The sequence below is a fragment of the Esox lucius genome, chromosome 22, assembly GCF_011004845.1.
Source record: "Esox lucius isolate fEsoLuc1 chromosome 22, fEsoLuc1.pri, whole genome shotgun sequence".
In the NCBI taxonomy this organism is placed as follows: domain Eukaryota; kingdom Metazoa; phylum Chordata; class Actinopteri; order Esociformes; family Esocidae; genus Esox; species Esox lucius.
The window spans coordinates 1,705,709-1,732,247 of record NC_047590.1 but is presented as its reverse complement, the minus strand read 5'-3'; the positions used below and the strand labels follow the sequence as shown (position 1 = coordinate 1,732,247).

General features: G+C 43.0%; 1 protein-coding gene across 4 annotated transcripts in view; it reads right to left on the bottom strand.

The window, feature by feature from the left end:
* gpc6a (glypican 6a) overlaps positions 1–26,222 on the bottom strand; it is a 154,413-nt gene extending 128,191 nt beyond the window's left edge. For 2 of the 4 annotated variants that reach the window (XM_029116698.2, XM_029116699.2), the window contains exon 1: positions 25,557–26,136. In XM_029116698.2, coding sequence (XP_028972531.1) covers positions 25,557–25,716 — 160 coding nt within the window. In that variant the 5' untranslated portion in view covers positions 25,717–26,136. The other 2 variants (XM_034289736.1, XM_034289735.1) reach the window with 2 other exon arrangements.
* Positions 26,223–26,539: the final 317 nt, after the last annotated feature.

Below are 26,539 nucleotides of genomic sequence, written 5' to 3'. Positions count from 1 at the left end.
CAAAGCAAACTCATGACATTTCACGAAATTTAAATTACATTGGGCCTTGTCCTCAAATACAGGCATAGTTCTTCAGCTATTCACTCATTACATTCAGGACAGGTGGCTGATTTCAATGCATGGTCTTATAAGAAGAAACAGCAGATGGTCCGCTCCTAGTCTGGTGGTCAGCGGTTTTGGCCTGTAATCCATAGAGCACCGCTGAGATGACGAGGTGAAAATCTATTGTTGTGCCCTTGAGCAAGGCATGCAACCTTTACTGCTCCTGTAAATCACTCTGGAAAAGAGCGTTAGCCAAATTCATATCCGGAAGAGGGATTGGCCAGCCTGTTGCCCAACATGTCAACTTGGCAACACAAAACCAGAACGCACCTCAGAAACAGCTGCAAAAAATGAGTAGGCGTTCTGCCATACTGTATTCCTCATCATTCGCGATAACAGAGAACAAAGTTTCGTTGCCAATTGAAATGTTCCATGCCAGAAAATGTGATCATCTCCCCCATGTATTCATTAGTGTACCTGGCCATAGGGGAGGGTATGGGGGGGCAGACCGCAATATGCCAACCACCATCTGGTGGTCCCCCTGGATCCACAGGCTTGCAAGGCCCGCACCGCCAAGCTCTTGAAATGCCAGGAGATCCAAGCCAACCTCAAAAGAGCAAAAGATCACAGGAAGGGAAACTTCTCATCAACATGTCTAACTCAGACCAGTCATTTAATGTCTGCAAAAGAAACAGCTTGTTGGCTTCGTCAGATCTAGTGTCCAGATAGAGGACTAGTTTCAGTGTCCAGCTAGAGGTCTGGTTCTAGTGTCCAGATACAGGACAGGTTTAAGTGTCCAGATAGAGGTCTGGTTCTAGTGTCCAGATAGATGACTGGTTTTAGTCCAGATAGAGGTCTGGGTTCTAGTGTCCACATAGAGGTCTGGTTCTAGTGTCCACATAGAGGTCTGGTTCTAGTTTCCAGTTTAAGGTCCGGTTCTAGAGTCTAGGTAGAGGTCTGGTTATAGTGTCCAGTTTAATGTCTGGTTCTAGTGTCCAGGTAAAGGTCTGGGATCTAGTGTCCAGTTTAATGTCTGGTTCTAGCGACCAGTTTAAGGTCTGGTTCTAGTGACCAGTTTAATGTCTAGTTCTAGCGAACAGTTTAAGGTCTGGTTCTAGTGACCAGTTTAAAGTCTGGTTCTAGTGACCAGTTTAATGTCTAGTTCTAGCGACCAGTTTAAGGTCTGGTTCTAGTGACCAGTTTAACGTCTGGTCCTATTGTCCAGTTTAACGTCCGGAGCTGCAGACTTTCTGAGTGATCCATAATGGAGTCTTTTGCCAATTCCATCATGACAAAATAAATACTTCCCTTTTCACATGTCCACAAAGCCCACGCTCTATCAACGGCAGGTCTTAAGACACATGCCCCTAATCTCCCTGAGCCATCTTCCATGCCTCTGTTTCTGGTGTTATGAACTTAATAATAATAATAATAATAATTGTGACTTTGGACATTTTGGACTATTAAGACATACCATTTTCTACTCACCTAGCCACTGCAGAGTTCACATAGCCACTGCATACAGCACACCAAGCCACTGCATACAGCACACCAAGCCACTGCATACAGCTCACCAAGCCACTGCATACAGCTCACCTAGCCACTGCATACAGCTCCACCTAGCCACTACATACAGCTCCACCTAGCCACTGCATTCAGCTCACCTAGCCACTGCATAGAAGGCTCATTACAGTTCAACACTGCTGTTGTTTGCTCCTTGGGGTTTAAGGCCGGGTGTCTCTGTAAAGCACTTTGTGACAACTGCTGTTGTAAAAAGGGCTTTATAAATGAATTTGATTGATAAATTTGATTGATTACAGCCGCAATAAAAATGCTAGTACACTACCTGCAGAAGGCTATGGTATTATGTCAATAAATGTGAATGGAGACAGAGGGTATGTGGTATTAGGTCAATATGAATGGAGACAGAGGGCTGTGGCACCATAGATCAGGAATTCCATTATCTGTTTAATGTTCTAACCACGATCTGAGAGCTGGACTGGAGCTGCTGACGCCATTGATCTACTAAAGTACCATGCTCTCCACTTCTCTCTTAGTGACCCCTCTCTCCCTGAGAGTCCCTCTTCCCCTCCCTCCCTACACAGCTCTTCCTCCCTCTTCCCCTCCCTCCCTACACAGCTCTTCCTCCCTCTTCCCCTCCCTCTCTACACAGCTCCTCCTCCCTCTTCCCTTCCCTCCCTACACAGCTCTTCCTCCCTCTTCCCCTCCCTCCCTACACAGCTCTTCCTCCCTCTTCCCCTCCCTCCCTACACAGCTCTTCCTCCCTCTTCCCCTCCCTCCCAACACAGCTCTTCCTCCCTCTTCCCTCCCTCCCAACACTGCTCTTCTTCTCTTCCCCTCCCTCCCTACACTACTCTTCCTCTTTTCCCTTCCCTCCCTACACAGCTCTTCCTCCCTCTTCCCCTCCCTCCCTACACTACTCTTCCTCTTTTCCCCTCCCTCCCTACACAGCTCTTCCTCCTTCTTCCCCTCCCTCCCAACACTGCTCTTCCTCTTTTCCCCTCCCTCTCTACACTACTCTTCCTCTCTCTGTCACTCTCTCTCTCTCGATCTCTTCTTCCCTGCCCCTCTCTTTCTCTCTCTTACTGTCTCTTTAGCTCTGTGTCTATCCCAGTTAATCTGCCTCTCACTCCGTGTGTGTCTCTGTCTCAGTGTGTGTTTGTGTGTGTGTCTCTCTCTCTGTGTGTCTCTCAGTGTGTCTTTCCCTCAATATGTGTGTGTGTGTGTATGTGTCTCAGCGTGCCACCATTCTTCTACAAGTGAAAACAACACTTTCTGTACAACACTAACACAAACATGAATGTTCTTTAAAGTCATTTGAAGAAGGAACGACGGAAGGCATCTGACTGCCATTTTTCCGGGTTCTTTCATGATCTCTTTTTGCTATTTCTGTTCAGGCTAGTATGTGGTTTTTTTCACCCCTGTTCACTCCTGACGTCTCTGTAGGATTCACAGACGCTCACCACCTTCAGGCGGAAACCCTTCTAATTGCGAGCTTAACCCATGTGGAATTCCAAGACTCACAGGCTCACTGTGGAAATCTCAGCCAAAATTGCCCTTTAGTCCATAATGTTTTTTGGGCCTGACGAAGAGATGGTTTACCCCAGAGAACATTGCTGCTCATCTGACTAGGTTTTCACGTGCCATATATCGCCTGAACATCGATTTTCTCTTCTCCCCTCTGTGTCATCTGCCTGCCTCCTCTTTGGTATTCCATGCTGTCACTATGACCTGTCCGTTCGACATTGTTGTCATCTATCACCCACTGTGGCCTTGGACGCTTCTTTAGTGTGCCTGACAGTTTGATTAGCTAGTTTCTCAACAATGGCTGACCCCTCATTGTACTGGGTGACTTCAACCCTCAGAATGCCCAACTTTAATTCATCTGTACCTCTTACTTTACACTCCTTTTGTCTTTTGACCTCACCTGTTCCCAGTCACCTCTCACTAACAAGGCAGGTAGTGTTCTTGAATTAATCTCTGTCTGCCTGCCAATCTCACTGCAATGCTCATTCATGTCCCTTTCTGCTGGGGTATTTGTCAACTCATAACACTTCATTGACTCCATTTGCTCCTCATTGAGAACAACCTGACCCCTCAAATCCTCTCTACAGACCTGGAGACCTTCCCTCATTCAAAAACAAAAAACGTCTCCATCCTGATGACCCTCCTTACGTCTAAAACTACAGGCTGGTATCCCCTCTGTCTAAAACTACAGGGTGGTGTCCCTTACGTCTAAAACTACAGGCTGGTATCCCCTCTGTCTAAAATTAAAGGCTGGTATCCCTTCTGTCTAAAACTACAGGCTGGTATCCCTTCTGTCTAAAATTAAAGGCTGGTATCCCTTCTATCTAAAACTACAGGTTGGTATCCCTTCTGTCTAAAACTACAGGCTGGTATCCCCTCTGTCTAAAACTACAGGCTGGTATGTCTTCTATCAAAAACTACAGGCTGGTATCCCTTCTGTCTAAAACTACAGGCTGGTATCCCCTCTGTCTAAAACTACAGGCTGGTATCCCCTCTTTCTAAAACTACAGGCTGGTATCCCCTCTGGGTCACAGAGGCTCTCCAACTGGTTCTGTCAGTCTTCATCCTCCTTCCGTAATCCGTCTACTGCCTTTGGCACTGATCCAACGGATTTTCTTCATCACCCTCTTAGGGTTTAGCATCTTCACGCTCCTGGATTCCATCCTATCAGGCGGGTTGAAAGGAGCCAGTTAGAGAGTCATGGCTGCGTCATGTGGTCTCAATACTGGTGTCCCCCAGGGATCAGTTTAAGGCCCTTCTTTACAAACCGAGTCACCTGGCTCTGTCATGTACTCACATTGTCTCTCTTATCATTGCTGTGCCGACAACACACAACTACATTCAGATGTGTCCAGATGGCAACACATCTCTGCTTGGATGTCGGCCAGCCACTTCAAGCTTGAGATGGGTCGGTAAAGCTCTGAGGCCACAACATCACGTTGACATCAACTCCATGTACCCCATCCATGGGGGGGTAACCTCGTTGTGACTCTGTATAACACCCTGTCAGTCTCTCCAAACATGAAAGCAGACCATGATGTAAGCCCATGGAACCACAAAGAAACTGGCCATAGTTACCTCCAGGATGTTCTAAAACGCCTGCGCTCAGTTCTGCTGACTCTCTTGGTTGAACCATGCCGACGGGAGACCAAACAAAAGCCTATACAAAGTTATTTCCTTCAGTAACTCCAATGTCTGGTTGACAGAGTCAAAACTGTACAGAGGTATCAAGAAAGGGTGGGACTAGCAGGGGATTCCTGGTCTCAGTGAGCCATAGCGGCTTCTTGTGGCAGGCCAGGCGCCTGCACGCTTACAGAGTTTGTCAGTTCGACTCAGTGGTTTGGCTGACTTCTGGGTAGGCAAGCATTGCAACAGGATTCAGGATGGCTTGGCTAGCGATGTTCTGGAGGAGTTGTATCCCGATCTCTGACTTGCCGAGCCCAGTGGTGTGTGGAGGCACTGAATGAAGGAGTCATCTACCATTAACCTGCTCCACTTGAAGCCAAGTTGCTCAATTACACCTGTTAGCCGGTGATTGGGTAGTCTGCCAATCCAGTGGCTCCATTCCTTCCTTCTCCTGCCTGATTGGCCTCTCTTCAGCTCCATCACCGCTCCACCAAAACTCAGTCTGGGTTTTCAGAACTGAATGATTCCAGGCAGGCTGAGCGGATGGACAGAGGGTCGTACTGAGGAATGTTGTTGTGGAGCAGAGCAGAATGATAAGGACACAGGGTGAGGAAGGACCTGTTCTCATTACCACAGCACATAGTGACAGACTACTCTGTATGCTGTACGGATTCAGGCAGAGGCGGACTGGGACCCGACCTGGCATTTCAAACACACATATTGAATGCAATTTCCATAGTACACTACTCAGGCCGTCAAAGCAGATACCGATGTATATATCAAATATCATATTTACAGCACAATGGCAAACCGCTAAGACGCGGGATGAGGATTAGTGACCGCCCACGACCGGTGCAGGTGGTGTGGATGATGGAGATATGGATGAGGATAACAGTGATGGGCGATTATTCTTCACCAGCCCAGCGGGCCAGAGTCTCAGTAGACTGTTAGTGTTACATGGTCTTCGGCTGCCTCCAGCAGAGTCCCACTAAAAGCTGCACCGCCGCATGTCGGTGTGATTAATAAGGTCCAGTAGAGGCACCGCGGGAGGAGAGAAAATATGCTTTCAGACCAGTGATCCATCGGCCTGTGATATTATAGGTTCTGTCCACTCCTTGAGCCTCCACACACACACACACACACACACCTGATGATGCCCTATATCACACCAACTGTGCCATTCTCCCTCACTCGCGCTAATTCAAAGTCCATTTCACACACATTACCACTCTTACGAGCAGTTTTCCACTTCCCCAGTTAAATGCCTTTAATTCTAATTAGTCGCAGGCCACGGCTCAAACGGCGCCCTACTCCCTTCATGGGCCACCTCCATTGACCAAAGCCTGTGAAAAGGGGCGCGCTGCTCAGGGAATAGGTCACCATTCGGGACACGGACCGTACAGCCAGCCAGGAATGAGGCCCTCATGGCGAAATGTCAGAGGTAGGCCGTCTTACTGGCCGAGTGCTTTAGCGTTAGCCAGGGGCGAATGGCTCCACTCATGCATACAGTCCATTAAAACAGCACTGCATTATGAATAACGTCTCACTCCACCTGTTACTCCATAAGGACCCTTTCAACCAGGGATTCAAACCGTACACATTATCCCAGGGGTCTGGTCTGCTCCTTTAATATTCCAGACGGTTAACTACAATCCTAATTCCTGTTCTCTTTAGTGGCTTACAGCAAGGAGGAATTCGAAAACTGAATTGGAGTTCACAATCGAGATGGAGTTTAGCTAGACCATCAACTGGATGCAACAAACAGCTCACTTTCATTAGTCAGTTTGTCCACCCCCCTACAACACAGAGTCAGTTTGTCCACCCCCCTACAACACAGAGTCAGTTTGTCCACCCCCCTACAACACAGAGTCAGTTTGTCCATCCCCCTACAACACAGAGTCAGTTTGTCCATCCCCCTACAACACAGAGTCAGTTTGTCCATCCCCCTACAACACAGAGTCAGTTTGTCCATCCCCCTACAACACAGAGTCAGTTTGTCCATCCCCCTACAACACAGAGTCAGTTTGTCCATCCCCCTACAACACAGAGTCAGTTTGTGAAGTACAAGGAGACAGTACCAAAAGATGCATGTAGTAATAAACAGTGTGGTTTTATCACATGGCCAGAACCACAGGCTAACAATGGGACTGGGTTCATAGGGCTGAGACCAGATGTGTGGGGGGACAGAACACAGAGCTACCTTCCTCTGTACCTACAGTGGGGAGAACAAGTATTTGATACACTGCCAATTCTGCAGGTTTTCCTTACAAAGCATGTAGAGGTCTGTAGTTTTTATCATAGGTGCACATCAACTGTGAGAGACGGAATGTAAAACAAAAATCCAGAAAATCACATTGTAGGATTATTAAATAATTAATTTGCATTTTATTGCATGACATACATGTTTGATCACCTAAAAACCAGTAAGAATTCAGTCAGTTTTCTTTAAGAAGCCCTCCTGTTCTCCACTCATTACCTGTATAAAAGACACCTGTCCACACACTCAACCAAACAGACTCCAACCTCTCCACAATGGCCAAGACCAGAGAGCTGTGTAAGGACATCAGGCATAAAATTGTAGACCTGCACAAGGCTGGGATGGGCTACAGGACAATAGGCAAGCAGCTTGGTGAGAAGGCAACAACTGTTGGCGCAATTATTAGAAAATGGAAGAAGTTCAAGATGACGGTCAATCTCCCTCGGTTTGGGGCTCCATGCAAGATCTCACCTCGTGGGGCATCAATGATCATGAGGAAGGTGAGGGATCAGCCCAGAACTACACGGCAGGACCTGGTCAATGACCTGAAGAGAGCTGGGACCACTAAAGAAAACCATTAGTAGCAGACTATGCCGTCATGGATTAAAATCCTGCAGCGCATGCAAGGTCCCCCTGCTCAAGCCAGCGCATGTCCAGGCCCGTCTGAAGTTTGCCAATGACCATCTGAATGATCCAGAGGAGGAATGGGAGAAGGTCATGTGGTCTGATGAGACAAAAATATAGCTTTTTGGTCTAAACTCCACTCACCGTGTTTGGAGGAAGAAGAAGGATGAGTACAACCCCAAGAACACCATCCCAACCGTGAAGCATGGAGGTGGAAACTTTTTGGGGGGTGCTTTTCTGCAAAGGGGACTGGACGACTGCACCGTATTGAGGGGAGGATGGATGGGGCCATGTATCGCGTAATCTTGGCCAACAACCTCCTTCCCTCAGTAAGAGCATTGAAGATGGGTCGTGGCTGGGTCTTCCAGCATGACAACGCCCCGAAACACACAGCCAGGGAAACTAAGGAGTGGCTCCGTAAGAAGCATCTCAAGGTCCTGGAGTGGCCTAGCCAGTCTCCAGATCTGAACCCAATAGAACATCTTTGGAGGGAGCTGAAAGTCTGTATTGCCCAGCGACAGCCCCGAAACCTGAAGGATCTGGAGAAGGTCTATGGAGGAGTGGGCCAAAATCCCTGCTGCAGTGTGTGCAAACCTGGTCAAGAACAACAGGAAACGTATGATCTCTGTAATTGCAAACAAAGTTTTCTGTACCAAATATTAAGTTCTGCTTTTCTGATGTATCAAATACTTATGTCATGCAATAAAATGCAAATTAATTACTTAAAAATCATACAATTTGATTTTCTGGATTTTTGTTTTAGATTCAGTCACTCACAGTTGAAGAGTGCCTATGATAACAATTACAGACTTCTACATGCTTTGTAAGTGGGAAAACCTGCAAAATCGGCAGTGTATCAAATACTTGTTCTCCCCACTGTAGCTTGGCCAACCAGGCACATTCACACTCAGCTACATGCAGCTCTCTGAAAGCTGATCATCCTCATACAGAGACCACTGCAACATACTGGCTCTGTAGCCATAACTACCACCTCCACCTGTAGCTATGTACATGAGCTGTAGCTAAGTTCTCTATCTGTAGCTTTATAATGGATCTATAGCCGTCTCTCCTCTCCTCAGGGTGAAATACAGGATCTCATGCTGGAAGTGATTTCGTTGTTAAATAAATTAGAAACCTTTCCATTGTCCTCCAGCTCCAAGCGTCTAAAATTAGAAAAACTGGGGCAACAAATGTGTCAACAGGACTGTCAACAATCAACAAGTGATGTAGTTCACACAACTTCTGAGGACGTAGAGCTGTAAATAATACTGAGGACGTAGAGCTGTAAATTATACTGAGGATGTAGAGCTGTAAATTATACTGAGGACGTAGAGCTGTAAATTATACAGAGGACGTAGAGCTGTAAATAATACTGAGGACGTAGAGCTGTAAATTATACAGAGGACGTACAGCTGTAAATTATACAGAGGACGTAGAGCTGTAAATAACACTGAGGACGTAGAGCTGTAAATTATACAGAGGACGTAGAGCTGTAAATTATACAGAGGACGTAGAGCTGTAAATAACACTGAGGACGTAGAGCCGTAAATTATACAGAGCACATAGAGCTTTACAAATAAAAACAGAATGCAATGATGTTCAAATCATTTATCTCTGTATTTAATTGAAATTAAAACAAAGATATCATCAAATGTTGAACCAGATAAAAAAAATGTTTTAAATGCATGCCCAATTTGAATGATGTCTCACAAAAGTTGGGACAGTGGCATGTTTATTACTGTGCATCTTCTCTTCTTTTAACAATACTCTGTAAGTGTTTGGGAACTGGGGAGACCAATAGCTGTAATTTTGAAAGTGAAATGTTTTCCCATTTTTGCTTGATATATAATTTCAGCTGCTCAACAGTTCGGGGACTCCTTTGTTGTATATATTGTTTCACAATGCACCAAATGTTTTCAGTGGGTGACAGGTCTGGACTGCAGGCAGGGCAGTTTAGCACCCAGACTCTTTAACTATGGAGCCATGCTGTTGTAATATATGCAGAATGAGTTTTGGCATTTTTGTTGTTGAAATAATCAAGGCCTTCCCTGAAAAACACATAATCTGGATGGAAGCATATGTTGCTCCAAACCTGTATGTATTGTTCAGTATTAATGGTGCCTTCACAGATGTGCAAGTCACCCATGCCATGTGCACTAATGCACCTTCATACCATCACGGATGCTGGCTTTTGATCTGTGCTCTGATAACAAGCCAGATGGTCCCTTTCCTTTTTAGGATGGAGGATGTGGTGTCCAGGATTCCCAAAAAGAATTCCACATTTTGATTCGTCAGACCACAGGACAGGTTTCCACTTCGCCTCAGTCCATCTTAAATGAGCTCGGGCCCAGAGAAGGTGGCAGTGTTTCTGGATCTTGTTTATATCTGGTTTCTTCTTTGCATGGTGGAGTTTTTTGTTGCTTCTGTCCCCGATTTTTTAGCATCAAATTCAAAGTGGGCATATATTTTTCAAGGAACAAACATTTTTCTTTCAGTTTCAACATTTCATATGTTGTCTTTGTACTATTTTCTATTGAATATAGGGTTTAAATTATGTGTAAATCTTGGCATTCAGTTTTTTTTCCATTTTACACAGCGTCCCAACTTTTTTGAAAGAGGGTTGAAATATAGCAGTAGGAAAATATGAAGAAATGTGAAACTTGACGGAGATCCTAATCGTGTTGAAACATTCTGTTCTTGTGTGCTAAAATACATTCACCATCACTTCATACCAGATTTGTGAAGATTCCTCTTTGTTATGAAATCTAACACATAACATATACAAACTAAACTGTGCCCTTACACAATCCCCATTGTCTGACGCTTATACCCTATTACAGAAATAGACTGTGTTCTGTTTCACTAAAGCTCTTCAGATATGCCAGTTTCAAGACTAATAATGAAATGTCTTGGTCATTCTCTCCTTCCTAACAAGGCTTCATCTCCATCCCAAGAGGCACCCTATTCCCACAGTGTTGTCCAACTCAGAAGTGCACCGGGTAGGGAATAGTGTGCCATTGGGGACGCTGCCTACCTGTCCTCAGAGACTTCTGAGATGTAATTGAGCCTGCATTTCCTGAGAATGGGTTTGGTGCGTGTGTAAGTGTGTGTGTGTATGTGTGTGTATGTGTGTGTTGTGTGTTTGTGTCACCATGTCTACCTAGTTCTGCCTCCAAAGTGTAAAGATAACAAAGGTTATGTGGATTCTAATATCCCATAAGTCTTTGCATGAATGACCCTGGAAGTCAGCGAATGTCGTGCCTTGCTCACTTTCCAGGACGTGCAATTTAGCCAGATTTTATAAATACACATTTTCTTTGAGAAAATTGGACATACAGACTTTCATGTGCCTCAATTACAAAGACATGAATGTGAATAAAAATACTTGATTATGAGTCTTGTTGGAGACAATTGGGTTTGGCCGAAGGAAAAAGTTTACAGAAACATTCCTGATAGCCATGACTGATGGCTGGACTTGACAGAGATGAGTTCCGTTTGGTCTGCCATGTTTCGAAGTTTCTCCTTTTAAGGCTTAACTCACTTGACTTTACTTGCTACCACAGGGAATTTTGGAACAATATAGTAACCTGCAAAGGGACACTGCAAAAATGTTAGTCCTTGTTCTACATGAAGAATGGGTTTGCACTTTGCAATGTATATTAGGTACTCTGTTTAAGAACAATCATTTATTTCAGCTGGTAAATGCTGGCAGTGTTTCTAAGTTGTAAAGACACTTCAGAGTATTATTATTTAACTGTTGGTCGACAGCCTGAGATGTTTCCATAGAGATCACTTTGTTTATCTGTGCTGTAAACTGGTATACACACGATCCCCTGAAGGGCCACACTGTCCCGAATTTAATCAACTGTGAGAGGTTTTGTGTTTTAAAAACAAAAATAATTTGTCCCTGGGGCAGGGTTTATTTGTCTGGCATTAACATCTGGAGGGGTTGAGTTCTAGTCTCACAGATAACAGACAGGGGTGTGATGAAGAAGCTTTGGGATTTCAAAACGTCAACACATACTGAGCTCTGCAAGGCTACTTGGAGAGGCCATTGCAATCAAGGCAGACAGTCTTGATTGCAATGACAATCAAAATCATCTTGTAAGTCAGTATTGGTTTTATTCCAACAGGTCGAAAAGAAACGTGAATCTCAGGTGTTAGCCTCCTTTCCACCTCTCCTCTCCTCTCCCTCTCCTCTCCTCTAGCCTCTCCTCTTCCTCTCTTCTCCTCTATCTTCTCCTCTCCCTCTCCTCTCCTCTAGCCTCTCCTCTTCCTCTCTTCTCCTCAATCCTCTCCTCTCCCTCTCCTCTAGCCTCTCCTCTTCCTCTCTTCTCCTTTATCCTCTCCTCTCCCTCTCCTCTCCTCTAGCCTCTCCTCTTCCTCTCTTCTCCTCTATCCTCTCCTCTCCCTCCCTTCTCCTCTAGCCTCTCCTCTCAGTCTCTTCTCCTCTCCTCTTCCTCTCTTCTCCTCTATCCTCTCCTCTCCCTCTCCTCTCCTCTAGCCTCTCCTCTTCCTCTCTTCTCCTCTATCCTCTCCTCTCCCTCTCCTCTCCTCTAGCCTCTCCTCTTCCTCTCTTCTCCTCTATCCTCTCCTCTCCTTCTCCTCTCCTCTAGCCTCTCCTCTCTTCACCCTCCACATCAACAAAAACATGGCTGCTTTCATAGTTCAGAAGGATAACCCTGGTCACTGCTGTTCACATCAACGCAGACAGACTCTCTCCCCTGACCACATCACAGAACACAATACAACAATACAACACTACAACACCACATCACAAAACACAATACAACAATACAACACCACATCACCACCACACCACATCACAGAACACAATACAACAATACAACACCGCATCACAGAACACAATACAACAATAAAACACCACATCACAAAACACAATACAACACCACATCACAGAACGATACAATACTACAACACAACATCACAGAACGATACAATACTACAACACAACATCACAGAACGATACAATACTACAACACAACATCACAGAACGATACAATACAACACCACAACATCACAGAACACAACACCACATCACAAAACACAATACAACACCACATCACAGAACGATACAATACTACAACACAACATCACAGAACGATACAATACAACACCACAACATCACAGAACACAACACCACATCACAGGACACAATACAAAATGACCTCACAACTTATTTTTCACTTCCTATCTCACTCTCCTCTTTTTCTCTCTCTCTCCTTCTGTTCCTCTCTCCTTCTGACTTAATCCCTTCACATCCCTCCCTACTTCATTTAAACTTGATTCCATTCCGCCTGATAGTTCAATTTTTTTTCAGACAGCAGAGTGAAGCGGAGTAAGTGAGGAAGAGAGCAAGAGAAAGAGAGATAGCAACATTTTTAAAGGGGGATAGAAAAGGAGAGAGTGAAAGAAAGAGAGAAAGAAAGAGCGGGACAGGAAATCCCTAATCCTTCTATTACTGAGCCAGTTTGCCGGTTGATTGAAAACTGGAAGTGCACGGACGTTCTCCCAGGGGCAGTCGAGGGCCTTTTCAACACACAGCTCCCTATATGGAGCTCATGAACGCCGGCAGAAGGGCGTCTCAGAACGTGGCCGTGTCCCCAGCGGAACCATATTCCCGCCACAGTGCCCCGACATAAAGGGGTCAGAAGAAGTGCACTACGTTAAAGGGAATGGGATGCCATTTGGAACGCTGGCATTATGATAGTATGCATTTCACACATGGCAGCCTGAGTGGGTTGACGGGATCACCATGGCAACGCTTGAATCTACTTTAATCCATCAGGTCTGACAACGCGGGGACTGATCCGGTGTGGTCCAGCAGACAAGGGAGGAACACAACAGAAACCAATCTCAAATCCTTCATTGAAACAACAACTAAACTTCCCCGCCTCTGTTTTTGGTGAAGAGCTAAGGGTTGAGCCCGGAGCAATGCAGAAAAAATGCTTTCCAATTCACAGACAAAACTATGGAGGCAAAGACTGATCATCCACGATTTGAAGGTCACAGTTTGGACCATGTGAACACTGTAGAGTCTGGTTATATTTACTTTAATTACAAACACTCAAGTAAATCAAATGTCTATTTGTTTTCTTTAATGGGTTACAACAGCTGAACATTGCTCATTAGTCATTTCTAAGTGACATTCTTGAAGATTACATGGGGATATATCACAAAATTAACTATAAGAGACTTAGAAAAGAAATGAAAAGCAATGAGCAGCAGAAATATTCAAGCAACAACTGCAGAATGCAGCTTTCAGGAAACCAGAATATACAGGTGCTGGTCATAAAATTTGAATATCATCAAAAAGTTTATTTATTTCAGTAATTCCATTCAAAAAATGAAACTAAAATTAAACATTAAACAGAGACTGATACATTTCAAATGTTAATTTCTTGTAATTGTGATGATTATAACTGACAACTAATGAAAATCCCAAATTCTGTATCTCTGAACATTAGAATAATACAAAAAAAGGATTTTTTGAAATCTTGGACAAATGAAAAGTATGAACATGAAAAGTATGAGCATGTACAGCACTCAATACGTAGTTGGGGCTCCTTTTGACTGAATTACTGCAGCAATGCGGCGTGGCATGGAGTCGATCAGTCTGTGACACTGCTCAGGTTGCTCTGATAGTGGCCTTCAGCTCTTCTGCATTGTTGGGTCTGGCATATCGCATCTTCCTCTTCACAATACCCCATAGATTTTCTATAGGGTTAAGGTCAGGTGAGTCTGCTGGCCAATTAAGAACAGGGATACCATGGTCCTTAAACCAGGTACTGGTAGCTTTGGCACTGTGTGCAGGTGCCAAGTCCTGTTGGAAAATTAATCTGCATCTCCATAAAGTTGGTCAGCAGCAGGAAGTGCTCTAAAACTTCCTGGTAGACCGGGTTGACCTTGGACCTCAGAAAACACAGTGGACTAACACCAGCAGATGACATGGCACCCCAAACCATCACTGACTGTGGAAACTTTACACTGGACTTCAAGCAACATGAATTCTGTGCCTCTCCTCTCTTCCTCCAGACTCTGGGACCTTGATTTCCAAAGGAAATGCAAAATGTACTTTCATCAGAGAACATAACTCAGCAGCAGTCCAGTCCTTTTTGTCTTTAGCCCAGGCGAGACGCTTCTGACGCTGTGTCTTGTTCAAGAGTGGCTTGACACAAGGAATGCGACAGCTAAAACCCATGTCTTGCATATGTCTGTGCGTGGTGGTTCTTGAAGCACTGACTCCAGCTGCAGTCCACTCTTTGTGAATCTCCCCCACATTTTTGAATGGGTTTTGTTTCACAATCCTCTCCAGGGTGTGGTTATTCCTATTGCTTGTACACTTTTTTCTACCCCATCTTTTCCTTCCCTTCGCCTCTCTATTAATGTGCTTGGACACAGAGCTCTATGAACAGCCAGCCTCTTTAGCTATGACCTTTTGTGTCTTGCCCTCCTTGTGCAATGTGTCAATGGTCATCTTTTAGACAGCTGTTAAGTCAGCAGTCTTCCCCATGATTGTGTTGCCTACAGAACTAGACTAAGAGACCATTTAAAGGCCTTTGCATGTGTTTTGGGTTAATTAGCTGATTAGAGTGTGGCACCAGGTGTCTTCAATATTGAACCTTTTCACAATATTCAAATTTTCTGAGATACTGAATTTGGGGTTTTCATTAGTTGTCAGTTATAATCATCAAAATTAAAAGAAATAAACATTTGAAATATATCAGTCTGTGTAATGTATGTATACATTATACAAGTTTCACTTTTTGAATGGAATTACTGAAATAAATCAACTTTTTGATGATATTCTAATTTTATGACCAGCACCTGTATATATATCTTTTGAAATGAGTGGACCCTGCTGGAGTTAACATGAAACACGTTGTCAAGAGGAAATGTACAGTGGCTTTCAAACCTATTTACATGTTATTGTGTTGAGCATGCTTCTGTGCATTTGATTCATATATCTGTAATTAATTTAGAAGATTTAGTAGATTTTATTTTTCACCCTGACATACAATAGAGACATACAATTGTGTTGATCAGTGGCAAAAAGTCCTGACTGAATCCATTTTGATTTCATGGTTCTCATGTAACATAATAAAATGTGGAGGTTCAACAGGGGTACACACTGTAATTGAGAGCCACGGTAATTGAACACACTTCAGTACACACAAGCACACGTACACACACACGCACATACACACACACACCTTGCTTTGCTATAAGAGTCCTCACCTACACACAGACCCTGCATTATGTCTCATTCTCTGCTGTGAACAGGCATTTGTGATCCATCTGACTCAGAGTGGAGAAGGGAAGGCATCACACACCTTTTCGGGAGTAACAATTAATTTACGTTAAAGATAAAAAATGTGAAACAGAATCGCCCACCCAGTTACAGACCATCCAAGCTACAGAAAGGGACGGTTATTATAAAACCTGAAAATAATTTTTAAAACAGAATTCATGGTTTAATTTCCACACAGAGGTTATACACTGTGTTAGAGACCTCATCAATTTTGACAGAAGCAGGAAACGTCCGTACAAATCAAGTCAATTGTGATATGACATAAATGAAAGCTTTTCTATGTGTGAAAAAAATGAAGCAGAGAAAATAACAAAATTATGAACACAGAAAATGGAGGCAATTATGATGGTGGTAAATTGTGATGTGCCGGTTATGAATGAAAGGTTTCTTATGTTTAAACAATAGTATAATAAAAACAAACGAAAGGACAAAGAAATAGGAAATGGAAGAGAATGTGACGCTGGTGTACTGAGACATGGTGTGTAAGGTATTACGTACATGTTGGCTAAATAATAACAGTATGGTAACATTTTAAAAGTCCCTTGTGGGTAATTACTTCCTGGAGTTACTATACTTGTGTGGACATTTGAGGAATCACAGCCGACAGCAACAGACGGAAAAACAAATGGCTGGACAGACAGATAAATGGACAGTTTGATGGATGGACGGTATTGGATGAATATGCATGGATGGATGGATGGATGACGGTTTGGTTTAAATATGCATAGATGGATGGATGGATGACGGTTTGGTTTAAATTTGCATGGATGGTTTGAAGGATGGATGGATGGTTGGGCGGTATTGGATGACAGTATGATTTGAATATGCATGGATGGATGGATGGATGGATGATGGTATTGGATGACGGTATGGTTTGAATATGCATGGATGGATGGATGACGGTATTGGATGACAGTATGGTTTGAATATGCATGGATGGATGGATGGATGATGGTATTGGATGACGGTATGGTTTGAATATGCATGGATGGTTTGATGGATAACGATATTGGATGACGGTATGGTTTGAATATGCATGGATGGATGGATGGATGATGGTATTGGATGACGGTATGGTTTGAATATGCATGGGTGGATGGATGGATGGACGGAATTGGATGACAGTAGGGTTTGAATATGCATGAATGGATGGATGGTATTGGATGACGGTATGGTTTGAATATGCATGGATGGATGGATGGATGATGGTTTGGTTTAAATATACATGGATGGATGGATGGATGACGGTTTGGTTTAAATATGCATGGATGGTTTGAAGGATGGATGAATGGTTGGCGGTACTGGATGACGGTATGGTTTGAATATGCATGGATGGTTTGATGGATGACGGCATTGGATGACGGTATGGTTTGAATATGCATGGATGGTTCGATGGATGGATGGACGGTATTGGATGACAGTATGGTTTGAATATGCATGGATGGATGGATGACGGTATTGGATGACGGTATGGTTTGAATATGCATGGATGGATGGATGGATGACGGTATGGTTTGAATATGCATGGATGGTTTGATGGATGGATGGCCATAGTTGGTCATTCTCCACAGGAGCCAACTAGCTTAGTGCATCAGCTCTTCCTGCCTTAATCCTGTATCTCTTCATTAACCTTCATCTTCAGTCAGGGAGATAAAGCTCCTGAAAATACCCAAGCTGCCCTTCCACTTGACACTCTGGAAGCAGACTTTAAAAATGAAAAGACTTGGCACCGACCAAAGCTGGGTAAATATATTCAGTAGAACTCTCACCCCGACACAACCTGGGATAACATCTATATTTAAACCTTCCACCGACCCATGCTGAGTTAACGTCAATAGAACCCTCCCTAGAACCATGCTGAGTTAACGTCACTAGAACCCTCCCTAGAACCATGATGGGTTAACATCACTAGAACCCTCCCCTAGACCCACGCTGGGTTAACGTCACTAGAACCCTCCCCTAGACCCACGCTGGGTTAACGTCACTATAACCCTCCCCTAGACCCACGCTGGGTTAACATCACTAGAACCTTCCCCATGTGTCACGCAGGGTTAACATCACTAGAACCCTCCCCTAGACCCACGCTGGGTTAACATCACTAGAACCTTCCCCATGTGTCACGCAGGGTTAACATCACTAGAACACTCCCCCAAGACCCATGCTGGGTTAACATCAATAGAACCTTCCCCTAGACCCATGCTGGGTTAACATCACTAGAACCGTCCCCATGTGTCACGCAGGGTTAACATCACTAGAACACTCCCCCAAGACCCATGCTGGGATAACATCACTAGAACCTTCCCCGAGAGTCATGCTGGATTAACATCACTAGAACCTTCCCCGTGGCACACACTGGGTTAATGTCTTCACTAGAACCTGATTTGTCTTCTTTTAGTTTCAAAAAAGTGCAGAATAGTTTGCAATTCTCTTTAAAAAAATCTTTAAGAATCATGAAAGTACAGAAAAATAACAAAGGTAGACCGATTAATTAATGAATTAGTTACTTTTTACTGATAACCATTTATTTATGATTTATTAAGTGTGTCATTCCCCACATTTCCACTCAAGCATTTAAAGTAGATTCATTCTCTGAAGCACAAATTAGTCAGGTCGGTTATGAAGGAATTTATTTTTCTTTTTTTTAAACATTGAGGTACAATTTTGTCATGGTGCTGTTTTTTTTCTGTCAAACGTATTATGCAAGAAATGACCTAATGCTAAAACACCCAGAGCATTTAAAAAAAATAATATTACTCACTGGTTTGTCCTGTCCTCCCACATTAAGACATGCAGTAATGAAGCTACATATTAAATAAGTTCGGATAAAATTTGGAGATGAGCTTGATGAAACTTTCAAATAATTATTGAAGATCTTATTCTGGCGATTAACAAACACAAAACCTTGCTCTTTTCCATAATAATCTCATCATGTGTATTTGCTTAGGATCCATAACCAGGCCAGCACACCTGATATTTAGTGCCACAGCTTTTGTGACAAATGTGCGAGTTGAAAATGCTATGAAAACACAGGAAACTTTTTTTTAAAGTATACTGAAGCATTTAATCAGTCTTCAAGCACTGCTCTATTTTCCTCCCAGGTCATATCAGTGATAGAGGAGACGTTACGTCCCAGGTCATATCAGTGATATAGAGAAGTTACGTCCCAGGTCATATCAGTGATAGAGGAGATGTTACGTCCCAGGTCATATCAGTGATAGAGGAGATGTTACGTCCCAGGTCAAATCAGTGATAGAGGAGACGTTACGTCCCAGGTCATATCAGTGATAGAGGAGATGTTACGTCCCAGGTCAAATCAGTGATAGAGGAGACGTTACGTCCCAGGTCATATCAGTGATAGAGGAGACGTTACATCCCAGGTCAAATCAGTGATAGAGGAGATGTTACGTCCCAGGTCCTTAAGAAATGTCCTGGTCTCTCCAATCTCAGGATGGAAAATAGAGAGATTAATCTTTTGGATTGTGTCTGGCATCCCCATAGCCAACTGCTGTGCCCCTTCAGCCCTATGGGTCCTGGTAAAATATAATGCACTAGGGGACAGGGTAGCACCCTACATAATCTAGTTTAGATGGCTTGTGACCTGAGCCTGCCAAAATAATGAGCTCATGCAAATTGAGTGTAATTGCCAACATTAACCACCTTGGCAGACAGACTGTGTGTTGAGCTGGTCGTGGTGCTGAGGACTGAGTTAGTAGGATGAGGAGGTCTTCACTGGAGCCATAAAATAAACACTAAGAAGCTGTGTGTGTGTGTGTGTGTGTGTACACGTGCATGCGAGAACATGCATGTGTGCACGCGTTATTTTCTGATGTCTCTTTGTTAGCATTGCTAATTAGCTATAATTGAGTGTTTTCTCTGTCTCCTCTGCAGAGGCCCCCAGCACCAGTCTCCAGTGTATTTAGGGAAAAGGTTATTTGGAGACATTAAAAATCCAATTATCTGTGGCGTGGCTTTATGTGAATGTTAACGAGCGTTTGATCGCCGCTAACCAGCCATCAGAAGACATCATTGGAGAAACTCTGAAAGTGACAGATGTTTCATAAAGTACATGTTACCTTGATAACAGTGTTACAAATGAAAATCTTTCATTTAAAAAAACAACAACACATATTGCGTCCAAAGCAGTGTGGTTTAAACATCCCTGGCAATCCACTTAGTTCAGAAGCGCAATTTCAACTCTTACATATACAGCTCCGTAAAAAATTAAGAGACCACTGCACCTTTTTCTTTCCTTTCCAAAAAGGTTGAAAAGGAAAGATTTGAGTGAGGAACAGAAGTGTTCAATTTGCAGTGGTCTCTTAATTTTAACCCTTCTGTTCCTCACTCAAAACCTTCCTTTTCAACTTTTTTGGAAAGAAAAAGGTGCAGTGGTCTCTCACCGTGACATGTGGGTCATTTGGTAGGACGCAACAGGACGCTCAACTGCAGATCGTATATGCAGGGTATTCATGAGTTGCTCACAAAACAATTCTAGAGACTTGAATAATAAGAATATGAATAATACTACATAAGATCTAAACAAAGCAATGAATACATTAAGTCACCCTTGATTAGACAATGCTGGTTTAAATCGTCCAACCAAACACACAATACGTGGAATGTCATTTTCAACCACATCCCATCTGCCTTAGTGGTCCTCATGTTAGATTACTCCTTCTGAACCCAGCTGCCAATGATAACGGGTGTCTTGTGGGTTTTCAGAAATACTCTCATCTCTTTCACCACTTTCCTGTCCAATAAAGCATTCAATATGCCTAAACTCACATAAATCGTATAACTGTATTCTCAGGGGGACTTTTGCAAAGTACTGCCAAATAATTTCCTTACATTATAAAATAATTAATGTATTATTGGTATGTTCAGTACTAGGCTAAAAGCATTTAAAACCGGCACATTTATCTCTCCCTAGATGGGGTATTAAAGGACAATTACACTCAAAAAACAATGTTTTCTTTCAAGACTGGCACAGGCTCAAAGACATCCCCAGTTTTTCTCTATGAACAATTGAATGTAGTTTGGAGGACAAAGAAAATCCAATTCAAAGAAAAATAAAACTAACTATTTTGCAAAATGTTAAGAGAACTATTTTACAGATTAGAGTTGTTTATTAACTAATTCATTAATTTACCAGCTATTCTGACAGAAAGCATGCAGAGCAATACTCTCTCTTGGATGCTAAAGGGTTAGGTTGAAGTTTCAGGGAAGAGTAATGTTCAACAAAAAAGAACCTGAAAAGGTTGGAGAGCCTTGGTATAATTACATATACATTATAACACACACACACACACACACACACACACAATTTGACAGCATATAGCCATGATGTTCTGGGTCTCACAGATATAAATACCATAAACATTTACATTTTCACACACCACTCCACTGGGCATGTATACATTCCAATGGTATTTGTTTAGGACAGACAGAAATGTCTTGGCAGTGTTTATTGATTGATGTGGTAATATAAAATACTAAATACACATCAGCCACAGAACCTACAGAGCTCACTACCACATGCAGGAACTGATGACAAACAGGCGGAGGGGGTGGTCTGTCCTTCGGGAAGCTGCCAGCACCGCGCCCTTGTTAACAGAGCTGGCTAATATGCACTTTTGCAGCAGTTTTTCTACCTGTAAACTAAGTGACAAATAAGGGTTACTTTTGAGCCAAAGACTAAATTAGCCTTGGTGACCAAATCTGAGAAACTGCAGCACATACAAGTCATTAATAGGACATAACTGGTCTACATACAGAAGTAATTAATAGGATATAAAAGTCATTAATAGGACATAACTGGTCTACATACAGAAGTCATTAGTAGGACATAACTGGTCTACATTCAGAAGTCATTAGTAGGACATAACTGGTCTACATTCAGAAGTAATTAGTAGGACATAACTGGTCTACATTCAGAAGTCATTAGTAGGACATAACTGGTCTACATACAGAAGTCATTAGTAGGACATAACTGGTCTACATTCAGAAGTCATTAATAGGACAAAACTGGTCTACTTAAACCCTGTTTACATTCTAAAAACATTACATTTTAAAGGGTGAAAACCATGAAAACTGCAGACACCCACATCTTATACATTTCCTTTGAGATTCATATCCATGGCAGACCGAAGACTGTTATTAAAACCCATCAGTATAGACGGCTGTGTCCTAATCTAAACGCTGGGAATGGCCCTCGGCCAGAACACGAAGTCACCCTCAGTGGCCAGGTTTCTGAAGCTCCTCCCCTATTCCAGCAAACATCTAGAACGCTGCACTGACGCACACAGGTTTACACACACCTTTATTAGCCAGAATCATTTCCATTTCATGTACGCCCACACACCACCCCGTGTCTGTCTTCCCTGACAACGGGCCTCGTGTTCCCCAAGTGCAGAGCAATAAAACCGCCTCTCTGTGGAGGTTTAGATGTCGTGACAGAACAAATGCAAATAATTGTCAATCTATATCTAAGGCAGTGAGCAATCTGTCTGAGCAGCACCTAGCAGCGACCAACGTGTCTTTGTACAGATGCAACATTTAGCTCTGCTAAAGGGAGGGGGGTGGGAGTGAGGGGGGGGGGGTCGGGGTTTTCATTAACCTGGTGATTAAAGGTTGGCAACAAGATAGGGAGAGAAACAGAGGGAGAGAAAGACAACACCAAGGGACAGAGATTTATGTCTTTATTTTTCCTTTTCGTTCAAACTCATAACCACTTGCCCATCGTTGAAGGAATGTCCATAGCTCATGATATACCATTTGAAATGCATCCAATCCTTTTCAAAAGTTCTGTTTAATGTTCACTTTTCTTTTTTCCAATTCCTCTGGCAATGGAAACTAATGTTTTCCATGCTAATAAAGCCCTTTAAATGTTACTGAGAGACAGAGAGATCGAATGAAAGAGGCGTTTGAATGAACAAGTGTAGAGGCAATTAACCATCGCTCCTCCTCCTACCTGCTCCTGTTGACATGATGCTGTTGTAGCAACCAATCAGGAGGAGAGACCGAAAGGCTTTCCAACTCACATTAGGTGATCACTTTCTTCCATGTTGAAAAAGTCAGAAACTTATTTCCTCCTCTTAAAATGTTATGTTGCCTCACTTTAACTATATAACACCCAATTTGGAATTCGTAGCCAAGTATTCGGACTTGGTGGTTGTGGAAATGGATGGGTGGTCATGGCAACTATCACCGAACTGGTCGCCCAGATCAGGGACATCATAAGAACATGCTGCCATCTGCTAATTAGCAAGAGGCTGAGCAGCTGAGAAGTCTCCTTGATTTGGAACGGGATTCAATCAAAACACGTGTTTCCCCATGGGCTCCATTGACTCTGTATTGGGGAAGCGTGACAGCCTGATGGAAACGATAAGGCAATATTCCTGGAGCCGGCAGAGACAGCATTCACAGTAAAAAGCTGCATACGCTGCCTCAATCGGAAATTACTTTTATAATTGTATTTCACAATCTGCAATGATTCAGATACAGACTGAAAAGACACCAAAACAAATCTGGTGATGCTTCAGTGCACTCACACTCACACTCATTCACACTCACTCACACTCACACTCACACATTCACACGCACACACGGCTTCAAAGTGTTGATGTTATCGCTTGAGTGAAGACCATTTCAGTCCTCACCACCACGACCAGCTCAACACACAGTACGTCTGCCAAGGTGGTTAATGTTGGAAATAAGCCTTAAATTATATGAGCTAATTGGGATGTAAAACCAAGGCCTATATCATCTGTTTAACTGACTTATACAATGGCCTTTATCTCTTGTTTTTACTCAGTTAGTCCTTGACATTTATCACATCTTTAAATCAGTTAGATCATGGCCTAGATCTCCTGTTTAACTCAGTTAGATTACGCCCTTTATCTCCTGTTTAACTTGGACCATGGCCTTTATCTCCTGTTTAACTCAGTTAGATCATGGTCGAGATGTCCTGTTTAACTCAGACCATGGCCTTTATTGCCTATTTAATAACTCAGACCATGGCCTTTATCCCTTGTTTAACTCAGACTACGACCTACATCTCCTGTTGAACTCAGTTAGACCATAGACTATTAGCTGTTATCTGATCATTGCCCTTTACATCTTTACTGTGATGTGGAGAGATGCTGCATAATTGCCTTGTAACTCTACTGGATTGTTTTTAACACCCTATATGAAGAGATTAACATGACCATGGCATCGCCCCTTCATGTCTAATTTTTCTTCTCCTCTTTTTCTCTTGTCCTCTCCTCTACATATCCTACTCTCCCGTCTTCCCGAAACCTCTCCTCTACATTCTCCCCGCTTCTCTTCTCTCTCACTCACGGAATAGTCTATAGCCATTTCTCCACTGAGGCGTGCTAAGCTGCTTTGCTGCTTTAAAACCAAATGTGATTACTACACAACAGATAATAAAACCCTTATCTGTAGCGGGCTAAAGAGCAGAGCGTGAATTAAAATTAAGCCCTGGCCTTGAGGAGTAAACATGGAAAATACATCCAGAATAAGTGTTCGTAACCTGACCTGTGTAGACAGAGACCCCTTCTGGCCTTCTACAAACGAGAATGTTACATTACCTTTTATTTATAACACGTATAAAAAAAAAATACAAATGACGGACCATTTTAACGTGATCGCCAGGTATTCCCAGACCAACGTCAAACCTCCGCGGTGGAGTCGCTTGTTAGTGTTAACCATGCTGTACGCTGCGAAAGGGTGGAATTACTTGGCGGTATGGATTGCCTGTCTTAGTTTATCAGTCATAACCACCTTGATTTGATTATTTGGTTATTGATTATTTCCATATTTGTCTTATCAGGAAATATCAGTACTGGAACCACCAGACCGCTGTCCAATAATGTTCAATGATCTACGCAAACAGCCGAAAATAATCTGGACATAGATGTCTTGTGGTTTTTTATTTTAGTGTGGCTATACATTAAATTATAGTTTTCCTGTGTTAAAAGTGACCCTAATCCAATTATATGCACAAAGCCACTCATCACTTTTTTAAAAAACTAATAGAAATAGCCTACACTGAGAAGCAACACGTTATACTCCAGTCCAAAGTTGATCTGTCTTCTGAAAGTCTGGTTAATTTGTAACAATATTAACATACTAAAAGTATAAGTAATATACATTGTACCGCAATTCAGCATTTCTTAATGGCATAACTCAAAGATAAAACAATAAGAAATATTATTGTTATAAAATAACTAAAAGAACAATAAAACAAATCTGATCTAATGGTCCCCTCATCCCCTCATCATGTGGATTGCCAAATGACATGTCACATTTTCCTCAAGATGCGCGACCCTGACTTGAGTTAACCTAAACATCACTACCTGTTGATGGCAAAGCCGGGCATGATGTGTCTGTAAAACAATACTAGGATTCCAATGGCCAAGAACGACCATCTCATACATGGTTATGACAGCAAATGTGTTTTTCCCGAGGCGTACTTTTATTCAGGTGATTAGAACTGACGCAACCTCGTGGAGTTTAATTAATATCGTTCAACTGCAGGGACATATGAAAGGATATCACCAACTAGCTTGTATAACTAACAGAAAACCGTCAAGTAGTCTATTTAACGGGCGTGTTTTCCCGACTTACCGGACATTTCTTGATGAGGTACATTGACAAGACTGAATCCTTTGGCGGTATATGCTTGTCTAACATCACTGCAGCTTTTCGCTTTGATATCTCCTCCGTATGACAGGGACAGCACCGATAAAGTGCAAAACACAACCAGTACTCTCCACATCGCAGTCATTTGTAATAAATCCTTTTTAAAATGTTTGGTAAGAAATAAATCCGTGGTAGCCGACCCACACGGCTGGACAATCCCCGCCGTGAAAACGAGTGTGTATTGCTCTGTTCGTTAATTCTACTTTCTTGCTGCTTGCTGCAGAATGCCAAATGTTTATCAACCGAAAATCACACTTGACTTATTTTTTTATATCCGTTCAGCTGATAGCATAATCCTCCCTCTTTCCCCTCTCACTCTCTCTCTCTCTCTCTCTCTCTGTCTCTCTTGTCCTCCACCTCCGAACAAGAACGCCTTGAGTGAAACAGCCCAGCCTCCGTTCCGCTATATGAAGCGACACCTTGTGCGCTCTGTTCAGACAACTTCTCCCGTACACGGTACACACAGCACCTCAGTGTTTCCATCAACTGAAGGAAACTACAAATACAGGGAGGACACATACCCAGCACGTTGCCCAGTCACCGAACCACAGCACCCGGGAAAACACGGAGTGGAATAGAGCGGCCTCCCGCCTAGCATCAAGGGGCTTATACCGATGTGGCTTTCTCAACGTTAACGCTCTCGTCTTGTTCACGTGGGGACTAGCAAATATTATATTAGGATACAACGCGTTTGCAAGTCACCGTCATTTGGTTCCATTATAAATTCCCACGGTTTAGTGGTACATGACGGGAAACGAATGAAAAATGTCAACAGATTATTACTGGAAAATATTTCATCAACTTTAGGCTCAGGGCTACGATATGCGATTGACGTGACGTCTAGCCAATATGTTTGTCCTGTCTGTAATCCAAGTATTGGGAAACACATTTTCAAATGACCAATTACT